The 15,597-nt window shown below is 51.7% G+C and overlaps 1 protein-coding gene across 1 annotated transcript in view; it reads left to right on the top strand.

Moving 5' to 3' along the window:
• GALNTL6 (polypeptide N-acetylgalactosaminyltransferase like 6) overlaps nt 1–15,597 on the top strand; it is a 234,861-nt gene that overhangs the window by 134,724 nt on the left and 84,540 nt on the right. The window contains exons 2-3 of the mRNA XM_032956615.2: nt 2,239–2,395; nt 2,856–2,994. Of these exons, the coding sequence (XP_032812506.1) occupies nt 2,239–2,395; nt 2,856–2,994 (296 nt within the window). The remainder of the gene's footprint in view (nt 1–2,238; nt 2,396–2,855; nt 2,995–15,597) is intronic.

Here is a 15,597-nt window from a genome sequence, read left to right as displayed (position 1 = left end):
TGTGAGAATAAGCGCACGAGTCATATGTAACCTTCTAAACTAAACTCTTTTTTTTATTTTACCAGGTAAGGCTCACTGAGCTGTGTCGCTCTTTTTCAGAAGCAACCTGGCCACAAGTGATGTGCCTCATCACGTGGAAATTTATAGCAGCCAAATACTATAGGCGCTTGTGCGAGTATGTTCACCTTTAATTCGTACTTTTGCCTGAGCCAGCTTGCTAGTTGTAAATTGTATCAAAAGTTTACTTCTTTTTTCCGTGTCATTTTCTTTTATTCCCCCGCAACCCAGATCTGTCCATGTGTGATGGCTTATTTGTGAGTGGGTGGGTCGTGTAGAATGCAGCTCGTCTGCTGCCTGTCTCTTCTCATCAGGCACGTCACGCGTTTGCCTTAAGGGGTCCCATGCAAGAGCAGGGAATGCCGCACACGCGTCGAATAAAAAGCAAGGGACAAGTCCTTACTTACTAACAAGTCCTATCATTTTTCATTGCTGGAGGGGTTGCCCCCCATACCTGAAAATCCTGGCTCCGCCGTTGCTTGCCCCAACTGTCTATTAGGTTATAGGACGGGGTGGTGGAGATCTTTGTCTTCGTGCGTGCGTAAACTCACGCACGATATCCCCCCACGTTTCGTCGTCCTTTGCTGACGAGGACCGATTTTTTTTCATGTTTTTTTTTTATCAAGGAAACTCTGCCCGCGGTCCTCGATTTAAATTGCCGGAATTGTCAAAAAGCCTTCCTCCCCATTACGCCCTTCGACTTTTGACAGCAATACCGCTGTAGCAGTTGTATTTTAAATTCTGTATTCATTACATGTCCCCCTCCCCGCCCCATTATTTATTTCCTGAAGCCGAATGCGGTCTCGTTTGTTCCGTGGAAAATTTTCGCTTTTCTTAATGTATGTACGTCCCGCATTTCTTTTTTGCTGTTTTAAGCGCCGTATATTTACCCTAGGCGATGGTGGGCTTTTAATTAAAATCAATCATTTTGGGGGAAAACATTTGCGCCTCGTCTCCCTCCCATTGTGCAGGCAGACGCTGCCGCAATGCATTGTGTCCGTTTGAGTCTTCTTCTGTTTGTGTAATCTGTGTTTAATTTACTTTAAAAAAACAATTAAAGCACCTGTTGTTTAACAATGCTGCCTCCAGTAATGTTCTAACATAGCGGTATTTTCCGAGCCTCAAGAAATGATGAAAGTTAGTTTTTTTAATGTATAAGTGTTGCACACTCGAAATGAAGGACGTGGGCAGGTGCTCCAAATCGAGTTCAAACACATTTATTGTGGACAATCCGTAAGATGCAACAGCACGTGTGTCACGCACAGCAATTCTTGAACCGAGTCGCCATTAACCACGTGACTGGTGTACAAGTCCGTTTAATCAATAACCCTGCCAGCCACCAACAGGCCCAACTCAGTTATCGCGTGCTGGCGTACACACGTGCATTGATGTACTGCACAGCACATAAGGACTTTCACAAAACCACACTTTACTCACTTGCTGCACGAAGAAAAAATTAAAAAAGTGGTCCATTTCTAATGTGCCACATAAGCTGCCTTCGATTTACCTGCACGTCAGTCGAAATTACGACATTAATAATCAAATCCTTTACTCAGGTACGCCTCCAGATGGTTGATGTGACTCTTGAGTTTCTGGAAGATTCTGACTTTGGATAATTCGCCAATATCAGTAGTCGTCTTTAGCTGCGTGTGCCACATTGTCTGGCGAAAAACTAGCCGGAGTATGGTGGAAAAAAAGGTGTTTCCTAGGTCAAAGGTCATTACTCATCATCAGTACCATAGGACTCTGGTTCCATGCGATCAGAATGAACCCTTACTTGACTCTGTACAACAATATTGCTCTAGCTAATACTGTAACATACAGACTAACTCAAAGGGAGTAATGTTGATAAGGCTTACTGGCCTTACATAGCTGCCGCTAGGAGGATGTGTGTGTGTTTGTTTAAATTATTGCGCAACGCACGTGGCCAATCGGTGGTGCGGTCCCTTCCCCTTGAACGCTTACAAGGCAGTTCAAACATCGGGCGCTTTCCTGCGTCTCCACACAAATACAATATATGATGCTCTAGTCCACAGCAATTAAGACTCTCTCGCCAGGTTTGCACATTCTTTCATATGCCGTCCCAAGCGCGCAAAGAAGCATTGAGGACCACGTATTGTTTCTACGGCCATGGCCTCGTTACCAATGTCATCGGTGTTGTCTTTCGTCTGCGTTCGGCAGCCGGGGCCGGTGTTTCCCGTGGACGTGGGGGCGCTGGGACTGGCCATGGGACCACGTGCTGCCGGCCGCGGAAACCCAGATGCCGGAGAGCCAGAAGGCTCACTCCTTAAAGACTGGCATGACCACGAGGCCATCCGGAAAGACGCGGCCCGCAGAGGTATACACAACAACAAACAAACAACAACAAACAAACAAAAACCGCCATTCGCCACTGATTGGCGGTGGCGTCACCACGGCGCTTGTGCAAGACTCGGTGAAGTGTCGAAGGCTCGCTGTCAGGTCAAGGAGACGGCGCCCAGGGTGTTATGGGTTGACTGGCTTACCACCTGCGCTGACCACTGTGCCAGCTTTGCGTGTATATGCGTGCATGCACGCTCGCGCACGCACACACGGACACGTCCGCCTACCTGGATGCATAGGTTTCGTAGCACAGTTTGCGAACCACCGCGTCATCTCTCCCAACGCACGCACGTGCGCTCACACCCCTTCCCGCGCACGCAGAAGTCAGAGCGTCGGGTTGTCACCGCTGACATCTCGTCACCCCCCGTATCTCTCCGCGTCCTCTCCCCCGTCCCCTCCCCCGTCCCCGCCCGTCTCCCCCGCGCCTCCCATCCCAGGTAACGGCGAGCAGGGGAAGCCCTTTGCCCTCACCGACGAGGACCGCTCGGAGGCGGCCTACCGGGAGAACGGCTTCAACATCTACGTGAGCAACAAGATCGCTCTGGACAGGGCGCTCGCCGACATTCGCCACCCCAAGTACGCGTCGCCCAGCCCCACGCATCCCCCCTGCCCCCCCCCTGCCCCCCCCGCCCCCCTTCCGCCTCCACACGACACACGCCTTCCGGCGGCGTCGGCACCACACGCCGGGTGACACGACCGTGCGAGTCTCCGAGGGCAGGCCCCCCCCCCCCCCCCACAAATGAGGCAACCTCGTAGTCGGCAGACTGGATGAAGGTCTCCCCAGACTGTGCCGCTTCATCGGTGGGGTTGTGGGGAGCGGGGGGGGGGGTAGTTTGTTTGTAGCCTCACCCACCGCTGCGGATTGGCCAAGCGGGGGGGGGGGGGGCGCGCAGTTCAAGCGTCGCATCACTCGCCACTGATGGAATCAAATTCAGGTTGCTACATCCTCGCGCCGCCGCCGCTCCGCCACCCGAAACACGTCGCATGCGGCGTCGATTCGAAGGTGATTGTCCGCAGTTTTGGGAAACGTGGCTTATTCATTTGTTAAGTCGATGGTACTGACACGTGCGTGGGTCTAACTTATTTTTTACTTTTACCAGGTAAGGCCAACTGAGCTATATGTAGCCTTAAATGATAGCTCCACGAAGTGGCTTATCACGTGCGAATGTATAGCAGCCAAATACTCCAAAAGCATGTTGATTCTAAATGTGGAGGGGAAAAACCGGAGGACCCGGACAAAAAATCCACGCGACCACGGGGGAGAGAGACATGCAAACTATACAGCAGGCATCAGGGTCGGGATCGAACCCACGGCCTGCTGCACACCGGGCGAGGGAGATAACATCTCACCGCTGAGTCTGCACCGTCACCACCCCAGCGCGGAGGAGGCCGTTCTGAGCACGTCCGACACTGCGGTATTTAATGGCCATTTTAACCTCGTCAAGGAAGTTGGTCCAACTTTATTTTCTGATTACTGTGCTGAACGGTTGACATACTTTGCGCGAGTACAGAGCCATTTCATGATTATACCAAGTATTGCCCACGTCTTTGAGGTGTCCGAAATTTGCGTCAAAAAATCCTGGAACCGCCCTTAAACGTACACTTTTTTTTCCCGTGACAAAATTACCCCGAATGGTACACGATGTCGTCGGACCTCGCAAGCCAAGTAGACTTGGGCCTGTTCCGTAACAGGGTAGTGACGCGTCGATTCATTGCTTAATATCCGTTTTCACCCTCATGTTACACACACACCGAATCGTGTGTGTGTATGAGAATTGATGAATTTCTACTCGTGTCTATTGTATACCATTTGTTAATTTGATTCCTGCAATCACTTAGAGGCCCCTTACCGTGAATCTATTCTGAACCCGAATTGTGGAAATGTGTTGAATTACGAGGGGGGGTGAATCATTACACCCATACTCGCGAATGCTCCGATGGGAGACTGCCTCCGAATATCATCCGGTGTTGGGCTGGAAGGTGGCCAGGGGACAGCAGTACAGCCGTAGATTCCTTGATCCGTTTGTGCAGAGGATTCAGAGGGTTATCCCCTTGTGTGCAAGAGTGGGTTTCCTCCATGCACTCTGGTTTCCATCCATACTAAGCCAAACGTTAATTTATGTTGGAATTGGCCAACGTCCCAATGCCAACATCCCCTCTTTAAAAATATATATCTTGAGACTAATTGAGGGTTCATGGCAGTGGTACAACGGTTAGTGCCTTCACTGTTAATCGTTGAGTTTGATTCCCAGCCACGGTTAGCATCAGGGGCGAGTGACATCACACATCTCCCCCCCACACATCTCCCACCTCCCCCCCGCACATCTCCCACCTCCCCCCACATCTCCCCCCCCCTACATCTCCCACCTACCCCTCCCACCCCCACATCTCCCACCTCCCCCCACCTCCCGCCCCCACATCTCCTCCCACCTCCATCCCACTCTCAAATTCCCCGGGCCCCGCTATCTCACCGGCACCTGGCGACCACCCCTCCCCCCCACCGGCGCTGCTGCCCTGTCTGGTCCCGCAGTGCCATTTGCCGTCTCCCAGGCCGGCCCGCCCGCCTCTCTGGGGTTGGACCGTTCATTTTGGAATGAATCATCCCGCCAGGTAGCCCCAATTGGCTGTTGCGCAACCCGATATTTATCTGATTTCCAGCGAGCTGGGCGAGGTGGCGGAGCAGCGGAAGCGGCGCACGCGCCGAATCGCGCCGTTTTATTGGCATTGGCCCGGGAGCAAGCAATGTTTATAATTCCCACCGAATAAATGAGAGAAACAAATGACGTAACAGTTTCATACCAACGGCTATTTCTGTCCGTAGCTGACGACCCCCTTTCGTTGTCAATCTGCCCCCACCCCTGCCCGTGAGCTGGCGGGAGACGTGGCCCCGGACCGTGTTTGTGTATCGCGTCGAGCAGGATTCACTCTCGAGCAAGTGCCTGGGGGGGTGGGAGCAGGCGATCCGCTCGCAAGTTTCGGGATTTCACCGGCAACTTACAACCACAAACGCGCTAACGTGCGCACATGCGAACATCTACGGAGACTTAAGATCCCCCAGTGTAGCCTCAAAACAGGCTGTTGGGGCAAGTTCCATTAACGAGCACCTTTTGAAGGCCGGAACGGCACGGGGGGGGGGGCGGGGGGGGGGGGGTTGGCCAGTACCATGCCCGGCCGCCTTTGTCTCCCCCTAGTGATGATGTTTATACACCACACCAGGTACTCATTTCAGGCAGAGTTGACCGAGGGGAGGCCCAGAACCGGTTCAGACAACCGTCACTGGTATTGACCGTGAGTGGGAATAGAGCTCGGGTCGCCGGGTTCATAGCAAAGCGTGCTAATTGCTACACCACCGCTCCCCGCGAGACGCACAGAGGCTTCCAATCAAGTTGCACCGACTGAGAGTCGAGTGCCATCAGCGAGGGCATGCTCAGGCTGGCCGTGGCCTCGGCGGTGGGTGGTGTGGCTAGGCACCGTGCAGAGACGGCAGCTGTTAGCTCCACGGTGCTGATGTTTCCACACTGGGCTGGGTACTCATTTCAGGCTGAGTTAACCTAGAGGAGACCCAGAACAAGATCAATTACCACTTATAGGTTGTGCGTGGCCAGGAAATTGAATAATTGCACGACCATCGACCTATCTGAAATGTAAATACAAGGATCGCCCCACCGTGTAGCCTATTAAACTATTGCATCGGGTGCTGTTTGCGAGCATCTTTCCAGGGTGGCACGACACAGGAGAGACGCTGGTATGGCCCAATCAATGCCTGGCCCCGTTTGTCTCTTCAGTGCTGTTTACATACTGCACCGGGTACTCGTTTAAGGCTCAGTCAACCTAGGAGAGAGGCCCAGGACCGGTTCAAATATTTACCGCTGATATTGGTTGTGAGTGGGCATTTAACTCGGGTCGCCGGGTTTTGTAGCGCGGCGCGCTAACCGCTACACGACCGCTGCCCGTAAGACAAAGACCCCGTATAGCACTCAACAGACTGTTGTGACAAGTGCGAAGACAAAAACAGAGATCCCCTGTATAGCCTAAACATACGGTTGGGGCAAGTGCTGTTAGGGAGCACCTATGAAGGCTGGAACGGGGGAAGTACACACACATGAGTGTGCCCGCACAAACACACACACATACGCGCGCGCGCGTGTGCGCGTGTGCGCGCGTATGAAACTTACAGGAGGTTTTTTCGCGAATTGTTTTATTGACGCAGTAAATCTCATCTTGAAAATGCAATGAAGACACATTCGCATGCCTCCGTTTCTCAGCTCTTGTTGAAAGCACAGATTACAATATTGATGCCGAGGCAATTTACATCCCCCCCACCCACCCACCCCCAACCTCTCTCCCTCTCTCAATAAGCGCGCCCGCATTCTATGTGTTCAGATAAATTGGTATTGAGCAATCGTAGTTCGTTCGTTCGTTACCGCCTTCCCTATTTCTCGTCGCACATCCTCGGGTGGAGTCAGCCAGGAGTCGGAGCAGTCGCTTTTAATTTTCGCGAGGATTCCTTCAACTTTTGTCTTCCACCGCCCGCCCGCTCGCCCGCCCGCCCGCCCGCCCGCCCACCATCGTCGTTACAAAAGTTTGGAGGGTTCCATGATACAATAAACACGGGATGAAGAGACGCGCCGTCATAAATCTTATTCCCGCTCCAGTTGTAAATCTTTAATTTATCTTCCCCCCCCCCCCCCCAATAATGCGACAGCGTCTATGCCGACACGGGGAAGAAAGTTCACGGGGAAGAGAGAGTGTTGTTCTCCATCATCAATCAGCTTATTGTTATAATTAAAAAAATAAATTGAATCTTTCCGGAGTCTTTTCATTTTGATTATTATTGATTGCCGTTGGCCTGACTAAGGAATTGGTGCGGCAGTGTTCACGTGCACCGGTAACCTGGGTTCGATTCCAGGCCACGGCTAACATCAGTGGCGAGCGATAGCTGAACCGGTCCTGCCCTTGGACACCACTCCTACCTCACCAAGCCGCACTGACCAGCCCGGTGAACTTTGGTCAAACAACTCGACCCACAGCCAACAGTGTGTGTGTGTGAGAGGAGGCCTTCAGTCCACCGGCGCATTTACAAAGGGCTGTACATTATTTTTTCACAGTGATTTAAAATTCGATTTTGACGTCATTTTGAGTGGCACGTAAATGCATTGGAAACCCTGATTGGGAGATGGTGGCTGTTATTTATCAATAGAAGTCATCTCAGTTTAACGCATAGGCTTTCGCAACCAATATCATCCATAATACAGTTTTTTTGGGTTAGATAGTATAAATATAAATATGTCGTTAAACCCGCCACCACCCGACACAGCCAATTAGTAAGGTTTGTCACGTAAACAGAACGTGCCGATTCGTTACGAGTACAGCACAGGGATGTGTTGGAGAGAAAATTCATAACATTTACAATCTGAGTAATCTGTGGACTTGCTCTCCAACACACCGGCGTGCTGTACTAGTAACGAATTGGCCACGTTCTGTTTACGTGACAAACCTTACTAATTGGCTGTGTCGGGTGGTGGCGGGTTTAACGACACATTCATGTTCATGCTCTCTAACCCAAAAAAACCCTATATTATAGAAGTAATCTCGCAAAACCTGCAGTGTGCAGCACACCTTGAAACCACCGAAGTGCCATGCACCCCCCCCCGCCGCCGCCCCAGCCCGCTCAGCAGTGACTCATCAAGCCGGGGGGGGGGTTCCTCCCCCGAGTTCTTTGACAATGTGCCCCTGCCGGGCTGAAGTCAGCGTGGCCGTTTGTCACGTTTAGTGCCGCCCCGTCTGTCCTGCCCCCGTTGTTCTAATACGCTCAAAGCCGAGCACACGGATGGATACAACAGCGGCCACAAATTCTGAGCTTCCTTTCTTGGTGCACGCTGGGCACACAACGGCAGACAGACCGAGTCCGTCCGATGCTGGCAGACCCCTCCTTCCTCCTTCCCGCTGCTCCGATAACAACGAGGCAACATTCATTTCTCTCTTTCACTCGTCAGCCCTCTGGCTCGAGGACCCCGCGTCTCCGAGGTCTTGGCTCAGGTGGTCTAACATATTACCAGGCTGACGTCGGGTCAGAGTTAGGCTTCAGGTTACACCGCGGTAGATGTTGCCCCAACTTTTGTGCTGATCATCTGCCCTCCTGTCTTCTCTGCCTCACCCCACCTCACATCCCAATTGATTTCCCAACTCACTCGTGGAAGAAAAGAGGGAAGGACATAGATCTCAGTCTGGGGTAGTGTGGTACTCTTGCGTGCGCACGCGTCTGTGTGTATGTGTGGGGGTGGGAGGGTTGGAACAGGAGTGGTGGCACAGTGGTTAGCGCACTGCGTTACGTACGCGGCTAGCCGAGTTCGTTTCCCGCTCACGGCCAACATCGGTGACTATTATCTGAATAGGTCCTGGAGCTCCCCTAGGTCGACTCAGCCTCAAATGAGTACCTGGTCTAGTGTGTAAACATCGCCACTGGGGAGACAAAGGCGGCCGGGGCATGGTGCTGGACACCCACCCCCTCGTGTGCCGTGCCGGCCTTCATAGGTGCTCGCTAACAGCACTTGCCCCAACAGTCTTTCAAGGCTAATACTGTGGATCCTTTGTCTTTGTATGAGAAGCAGTGACAGTGGTTTGTGCACTGCACTACGAAACCAGTGCAGCCACTGATAGTTAAAATTAGTGGCATGTGATGCCTAAACTGATTGTGGGCCTCCCCTCGGTCAACTCAGCCTTAAATCGCTATTCGATTTGGTTTTGTAGGCGTTAGCACCGGGCAAACAAAGGCAGCCGGGCATGATTCTGGCCTTGCAACCTTCGTGTGTGCCTTGCCAGCCTTAATAGGTGCTCGCTAACAACACCTGCTCTTTGAGAGTCTGCACGGCTATAAGATGGTACCGGTGTCTCTCTGCATGCGTCTCTGTGGGTGTTTGCGAGCATTATCTTGAACGCTCGATGAAAGCACTGCAGTGCATTCCCCGTGACCTACATTCAATTCCTGGCCTCACGGTAATTGACTTTGAGCCTCCCCTAGGTTTACTTAGCATGAAATAAAAAAATACAGTGTAGCGGTGTGACAAACATCATCAGCGCGTGAGGATGCCCCACCAGCACACTCCGCTGTGCGTCTTGACAGTCCTAAAGAGCGCTCACGTTCCGGCCTAAACAGCACTAGTGCCACCAGTCTAGAGGGCCTGCGGCTCGGAAGAGGGGGGAAGCCAAGCCGTTTGGCCAAGTGTCACTGACTTTGCTGGGGTGACAAACTCTGTGGCGGCAAGAAACAATTGCAGCTGTAAATCGCGAATATCCCGCGCTGCGATTATGTATGTTTGCGTATTGAACTTCTTTCCCACCGTACGTAGCCAACCGTGCTTATCGGCGGTGCGGGAAGCATACAACTCTCACCGATGGCTCACCGCCGTGTAGCCACACGGCACATTTTTTGTTCGCGTAAAAGGGGAATAATTCTATATTTCATAAATCCATGCACAGTGTCGTAAGTGGCCATATGCTTTTGAAAGGCACGCATAAGGTATTTGCGTAAATAATAATTTGTTGTTGCGCGCAGGCCTGATGCATTAGCGCTTAAAAAAACACAACTTGCAAGCGATTATAAATGCGGGCAGTTTGTTAAAAAAAGAAAGACTCGCGGCCATCTGTGTACGAGTCTGGGAGAGTTGAATGGCCTTTGCGATGGTGATCTGGGAGGGAGAGAAGGAGGGAGAGAGACAGAGTGGTGATGTTCCGGTGGGATATACGGGCCACTCCAAATTACGGCATAGCGAGATTCCATTTTGTTACATATAAATGTTTTAAGCTTGCGGTTTCAGATAAAAAAAATATTCACAGAATCGTAAATCGTTAGCACCTCAGCAGTCTTGCGATTGTGCCCTCGAATGACATGCTCACCCCACGAAGTACATTTTCGCTGAATTCATTGTCATGGTCATTGCCCGAGCGACGATGTCAGCGGAGAGCGCTTTCACTCTTAGTTTTTACATCGTGAAATTTTGAACGGCTTCCGCAGGTCTCTCGTCTTTTTTCTTGTAAGAGACAATTTTAATCTACCCGTTTATTGTTTTTATTTTTTTGCATTTTCTCCCCACGTGTATTTGTTCTGTTTCTCATTTTGGCCACAATAAAAAATACATTTATATTTATTTTTTCGGTAAACATTAGCTCACGCGTTTTTTGTGAGCCGAAGACAAATTTGTTTAATGGACAAAACCATTAACCCATTTGTACATTTTAAATTACACTTGCCTGGCTTGCGAGTGTGTGAGCCGGCCGTGGGAAGGAATGTACATCACCAGTAACAAGCAGACCATAACGAAGCTAAATTGTAGCGATATTCATAAATTGCACGTTTTAATGGTCTTTAAAAATTCACCCACCACTGCCCACTAGCACCCCGCCCTCCCCACTGCCACTTCCCCTGTGGTTTAACGGACCCCGATTTATCATCGGCTGCCGTTTTCCGTGGAAACCGTTGCAGTTTCAAGGACTTCGCCAATGCAAATCTCGTGGCGGTAGTGAACATGTAAATACATATTGAAATGTTTTGGGCTCCACAAGGACACATGCTCCACATGTACGCTCATGAACAAAATCATAGATCGCCCCCCCCCCACCCTGTCCCCCCAACAACAAGTCATCGCTTTGCCGTCAGACGGTTGAGCTCAGGGCTGATTAGCGAGCGCCTATTCCAGCGATGTGTTGTCAGCTTGTATCCCGGTGTCGTTCGGCACCCTATGGTTTTGTTTTCCCCCCCTTTTATTTTCCCCTTTCCCCCCTTCCCACCCACGTGCCGGGAGCTTCTTCGGTGAAATGGATCGGTTCCTGAAGAAGCTCCCCGGCACGCACGGCGAAACGTCGGACGTCGCGCCGAACGACACGCGCTACAGCCGGAGGACGAGTCGGAGAGCTGTTGCAGCACAAACGGCAATGGGGTTGTAGCTCGCGCTTATATGCCGCACCAATTACCACCAGGGCGGCGAGATGTTAACTACCTCTCCTGCTGTACAGGAGGTGGTGGGTTCAATCCCGACCCTGACGCCTGCTGCTGTATATTTGGAGTTTGCTTGTTCTCCCCATGGTAGTGTAGATTTTTCTCCAGGTCCTCCGGTTTTTTTCCTCCACATTTAGAAACGTGCGTTTAAAATATTTGCCCGCTATAAATTTCCACTTGACAAGTCACTTCGTTGAGCTATTATTTGTGTCCAGGTCACGTCTGAAAAAAAGCTGTCTAACAACGTGAAATAAATATAGTTTTTTTAATAGTTTTATAATTTTAAGGCTGAGTCGACCCAGTGGAGATCTCGGACAGGTTCTGAAACCGCTTTCCACTTATCCAGGGTCGGGAATCACACTCAAGTTGCTGGGTTCACAGCGAAGTGTGCGATACACTGGGCTACTGCTTCCCACGAGTGCACTCGTGCACATGTGATAAAGCCAAAGACCCCACAAGTAGCCTCTACAGATTGTTGGGGCAATTGTTGTTTGCGAGCACCTATTAAGGCTGGCACAGAACTCGAGGGGGTGGAGGGTCCAGCACCATCCCCGGCTGCCTTTGTCTCCCTCGTGGCGAGTCAACCTAGGGGAGTCCCAGGACCGGTTCAGATGAACGTCATCGGTGGTGTCAGTGGCCATGAGTGGGAATCGAACTGAGTTCGCCGGCTCGTAGCACAGCGCGCCAACCACTAAGCTACCGCTCCGCACTTGTGAAGTCACGTTTGCGCACACAACAACAACCGCCATTCGCCACTAAGTGGCGGTGACGTCACCACGACGCTTGTGCCAGGCCATGTGCACCCTGAGGCCACGTGAAATGTCGAACGCCCGCTGGCAGGAGATCACGGGGCAGACCCAGGTGCCACGGGTCGACTGACTGAGATGACTGGCTGATGCACCACCTGTGCCCCCTACTGTGCCAACCTGCTGTGCTTTAGCCACCCGGCGCTCCGCTCGTTGTTGTGAGGGTCGCTCCTCCGCCCTCCGTTGTTGTTGGAGGGCGACTGCCTCCAACTGCCCAGTAGCGTCCTTCATGAGCCTCCTCCACAGAGGCCGATCTTGACACCGCTGGTACCAGTCATCGGCAACTCCACTCAGCTCCACGTCCTCCTGTACCACATCACTCCATCTCTTCTCTAGCCCCTGCCGCGCCCGCTTAGCCCCCTCGATCTGGCCGAACAAAAGCTGTTTCGGCATGCGGTGGCTGGGCATGCGGGCTACATGACCCAGCCAACGCAGCCTTGCCTGCCGGAGGAGCTCACCGATGGGACCTTGCCCAGATCCTTCAAGGATTTGTGAGCTCCTCACACAATCCAGCCTGGTTAAACCCAGGATGGATCGTAAGCAGGCTAGCCTAAATGTTTCTAACCAGCGAAGATGTTCCATTAGGGGGGTCCACGTTTTGCAAGCGTAGAGAAGGGAGGGAATGACCGTGGCCGAGAAGACCTGAAGCTTAGTGCGGAGCGACAGACCAGATAGCTTCCACACAGCGTTACGCAACCGATGAAAAGATATTGCTGCTCGACTGATTCGGAGTGAGACCTCTGCTGTTAAACTGGAGCCGGTCATAAGCACACTGCCCAGGTATGGGAAACACACACACATGGTAACACACACACGCAAACACACACACATGGTAACACACACACACGCAAACACACACACATGGTGACGCAAGTGCATGGACATGCGCGCACGCACTCAGTCAACTTCATAGTGGAGTGAGTGACCCTGAGAACTCAATGGTGATTGAAACATTCCATACACAGGCTTTTAAATGCATCTTTGAGCCTTGTTGTGCCTGTACGATTGTTGCAGTGCATGTTCTGCATGTCTTTATGTTTTTTAACAGATTAATGTTACGTAATTGTTTAATAGTGCTATTGTATCCTGACCTATTATCTTTGCGCTTTGTAATATTATGTTTTGTGGATGATTTAGATTTTAATTATATGAACTCTCTTTTCCTCTCTGCATAACAACAAAAGTATCGGTCTTGCCTGGGCTTTGCGACAGCGTAGTGTTCTCTCTCGTGCGCCCGTGTTTCTCTCAGCGTTTCCCAGGTCTTGAATCAACGACATGCTTTTAGAGTATTTGGCTGCTCTAAATGTCCACGTGATAAACCACGTCGTTGAGCTATCATTTGTGGCCAGGTTGCTTCTGAAAAAAAGCTACACAACTCAGTGGGCCTTACCTGGTAAAATAAAAAAAGAGTTTAGTTTAGAAGGTTACATATGACTCGTGCGCTTATTCTCACAGCTCTCTCTCTGGCTTGTTGTTAAAATCTCCAGCAATGCCTACGGATCCCTGCATGGTTCGAGCAAAGCACCGTTAATGCGGGAGCAAGCCAGCTTGGGCCAAGGGGTGCAGCCACGTTTAGTACGAGTACCTCGGTGTCAAACCGCTGATTTCGTTTCACCGTCACCTCTGGATCCGGTCGCAAGTTCACATTCGAGCAAGAGAGCGAGCGTGAGATGGATGCTAGCGGAGAGAGGGGTAATTTTTTTTCTTTTTAAAGTGGCAGGTTACCGCGCTGTGGGCGTGACGCCGCCTCGGTCCGTCATCGCCGATTATCGCCGGCTGCGCTAATTAAAGGCCTGCCCTCGCGGGGAGGCTTAATGGGGGCGCCGCGACGCTAACAACGCTAACGACCCCCGCCGTTAGAGTAGAGCCGCTTTCCAGCCGCCCCGCCAAAGCCAGCCTGCTGGGCTGCGATAACGAATTCTCCGTATACCCACTTCCACCGCCCCTCCAGGCCGGCCTCCCCAGCAGCACATCCCGTTTCTCCTGTCCACTTGTTTCACCACACCGCGCACCGTCTTCCATCTCTACCCCCACGCCACCACCATTGTCGCCGCCCCCCTGCAACCCGGCCCCTATCCAGCACCACTCCGGCACATCCCCAGGATGTATCTGCCCTGTCCACTTTCTCAACAGCGCACCGTCTACCATCTCTCCCCCCACTGGCTCCCGTCACCAACCGCACACCATTCTCCACCCCGAACCGCTCGCTGGCCTCTCGCGCGTTCACGGCCACCACGACACACCAATGCGACACACCGACGCAAATCGCCAATTCCGCCCACATAACGCCTTCCCTCCAGAGTATTGCCCGCTGTCAAACTTCGTGCGCACGGATTTATCAACAGGGCCATCTTTTGATGTGGCTGCGTGTTCGCGAGTGCGTGCGCATGTGTCTGTGCGAATGTGTGCGTTTGCGAGTTTGTCTTTGTTTATGGCGAGCAATGATGCGGCCGTTAGCGCAGCACCATGCTATCCGTGACGCTGGTTCAATCTCTAGCCTTGTGCAACACCTGTGCCAATTGCAATGTTGACTGTGCCCTCTGCTAGGTTGACTCGAGCTAAAATGAGTGTCCATTTGTGAATAAAAGCTGGCGTAAATGTTGGTGTTTTGGCCGAATGTCACATAGAGGCAGCTAGCTGCTTAGTCTAACATTGTAACATTTTCATTACCACCCTGAAACGACAATAAAAACATATTCTTCAGTCCTTTCACAATCCACTGCTTTCGACGCCGTGTCGAGTGTGGGGGCTATTTGACCATACTTCACCGTGCTGGCCCTTGCGGCTTGTTAAAGGAGAGTGCCCAGGACCAGTGCAGGCATCACTCGACACTCATATTTATAGCTGCGGCCAGCAATGTAATTGGGCTCGTCGCGCTGCTCCGTTAACCACTGCGCCAGCCCGCTACCCCTCTCCCCCGCTGTAACTGCGGGGAAATGGCCAGAACACAGGGCAGTTCGGGGATGGAGCGACGCGACGATTCATCGATTCAAATCGGTTTTTGCGCACACGATACGTGCGAATATAATTAATCGGCTAAGCTCGACTCGTATACGCCACGCTACATGTCAACGGGTTACGATGACCTCAGCAGCCACTTGGCGAAGTGCTGCAGTGAACCACAGCGTGAGTTTAAAAAAACATAATTTTAACTGTTTTTTTTCTTTCACGAAATCGCGATGACACAATCGCAATCATTTATAGAATTGCCGGGAAGGCGAGGCGGGGGGGGGGGTGATGCTTGCGAGGGTGAAGAAACACCAACAAGAGAGGCTGAAGCTGCTGTACACAACAACAACACAACAACAACACAACAACAAAAAATTAAGTTTATCTCTTTGCGCAAGAGGCAAATAAGTTTACAACAAAATAAAAACC

The sequence above is a fragment of the Petromyzon marinus genome, chromosome 18, assembly GCF_048934315.1.
Source record: "Petromyzon marinus isolate PM22_M1 ecotype Great Lakes invasive population chromosome 18, UKy_Petmar_22M1.pri1.0, whole genome shotgun sequence".
Taxonomy (NCBI): Eukaryota; Metazoa; Chordata; class Hyperoartia; order Petromyzontiformes; family Petromyzontidae; genus Petromyzon; species Petromyzon marinus.
This window is presented reverse-complemented; position numbering and strand designations above follow the sequence as displayed.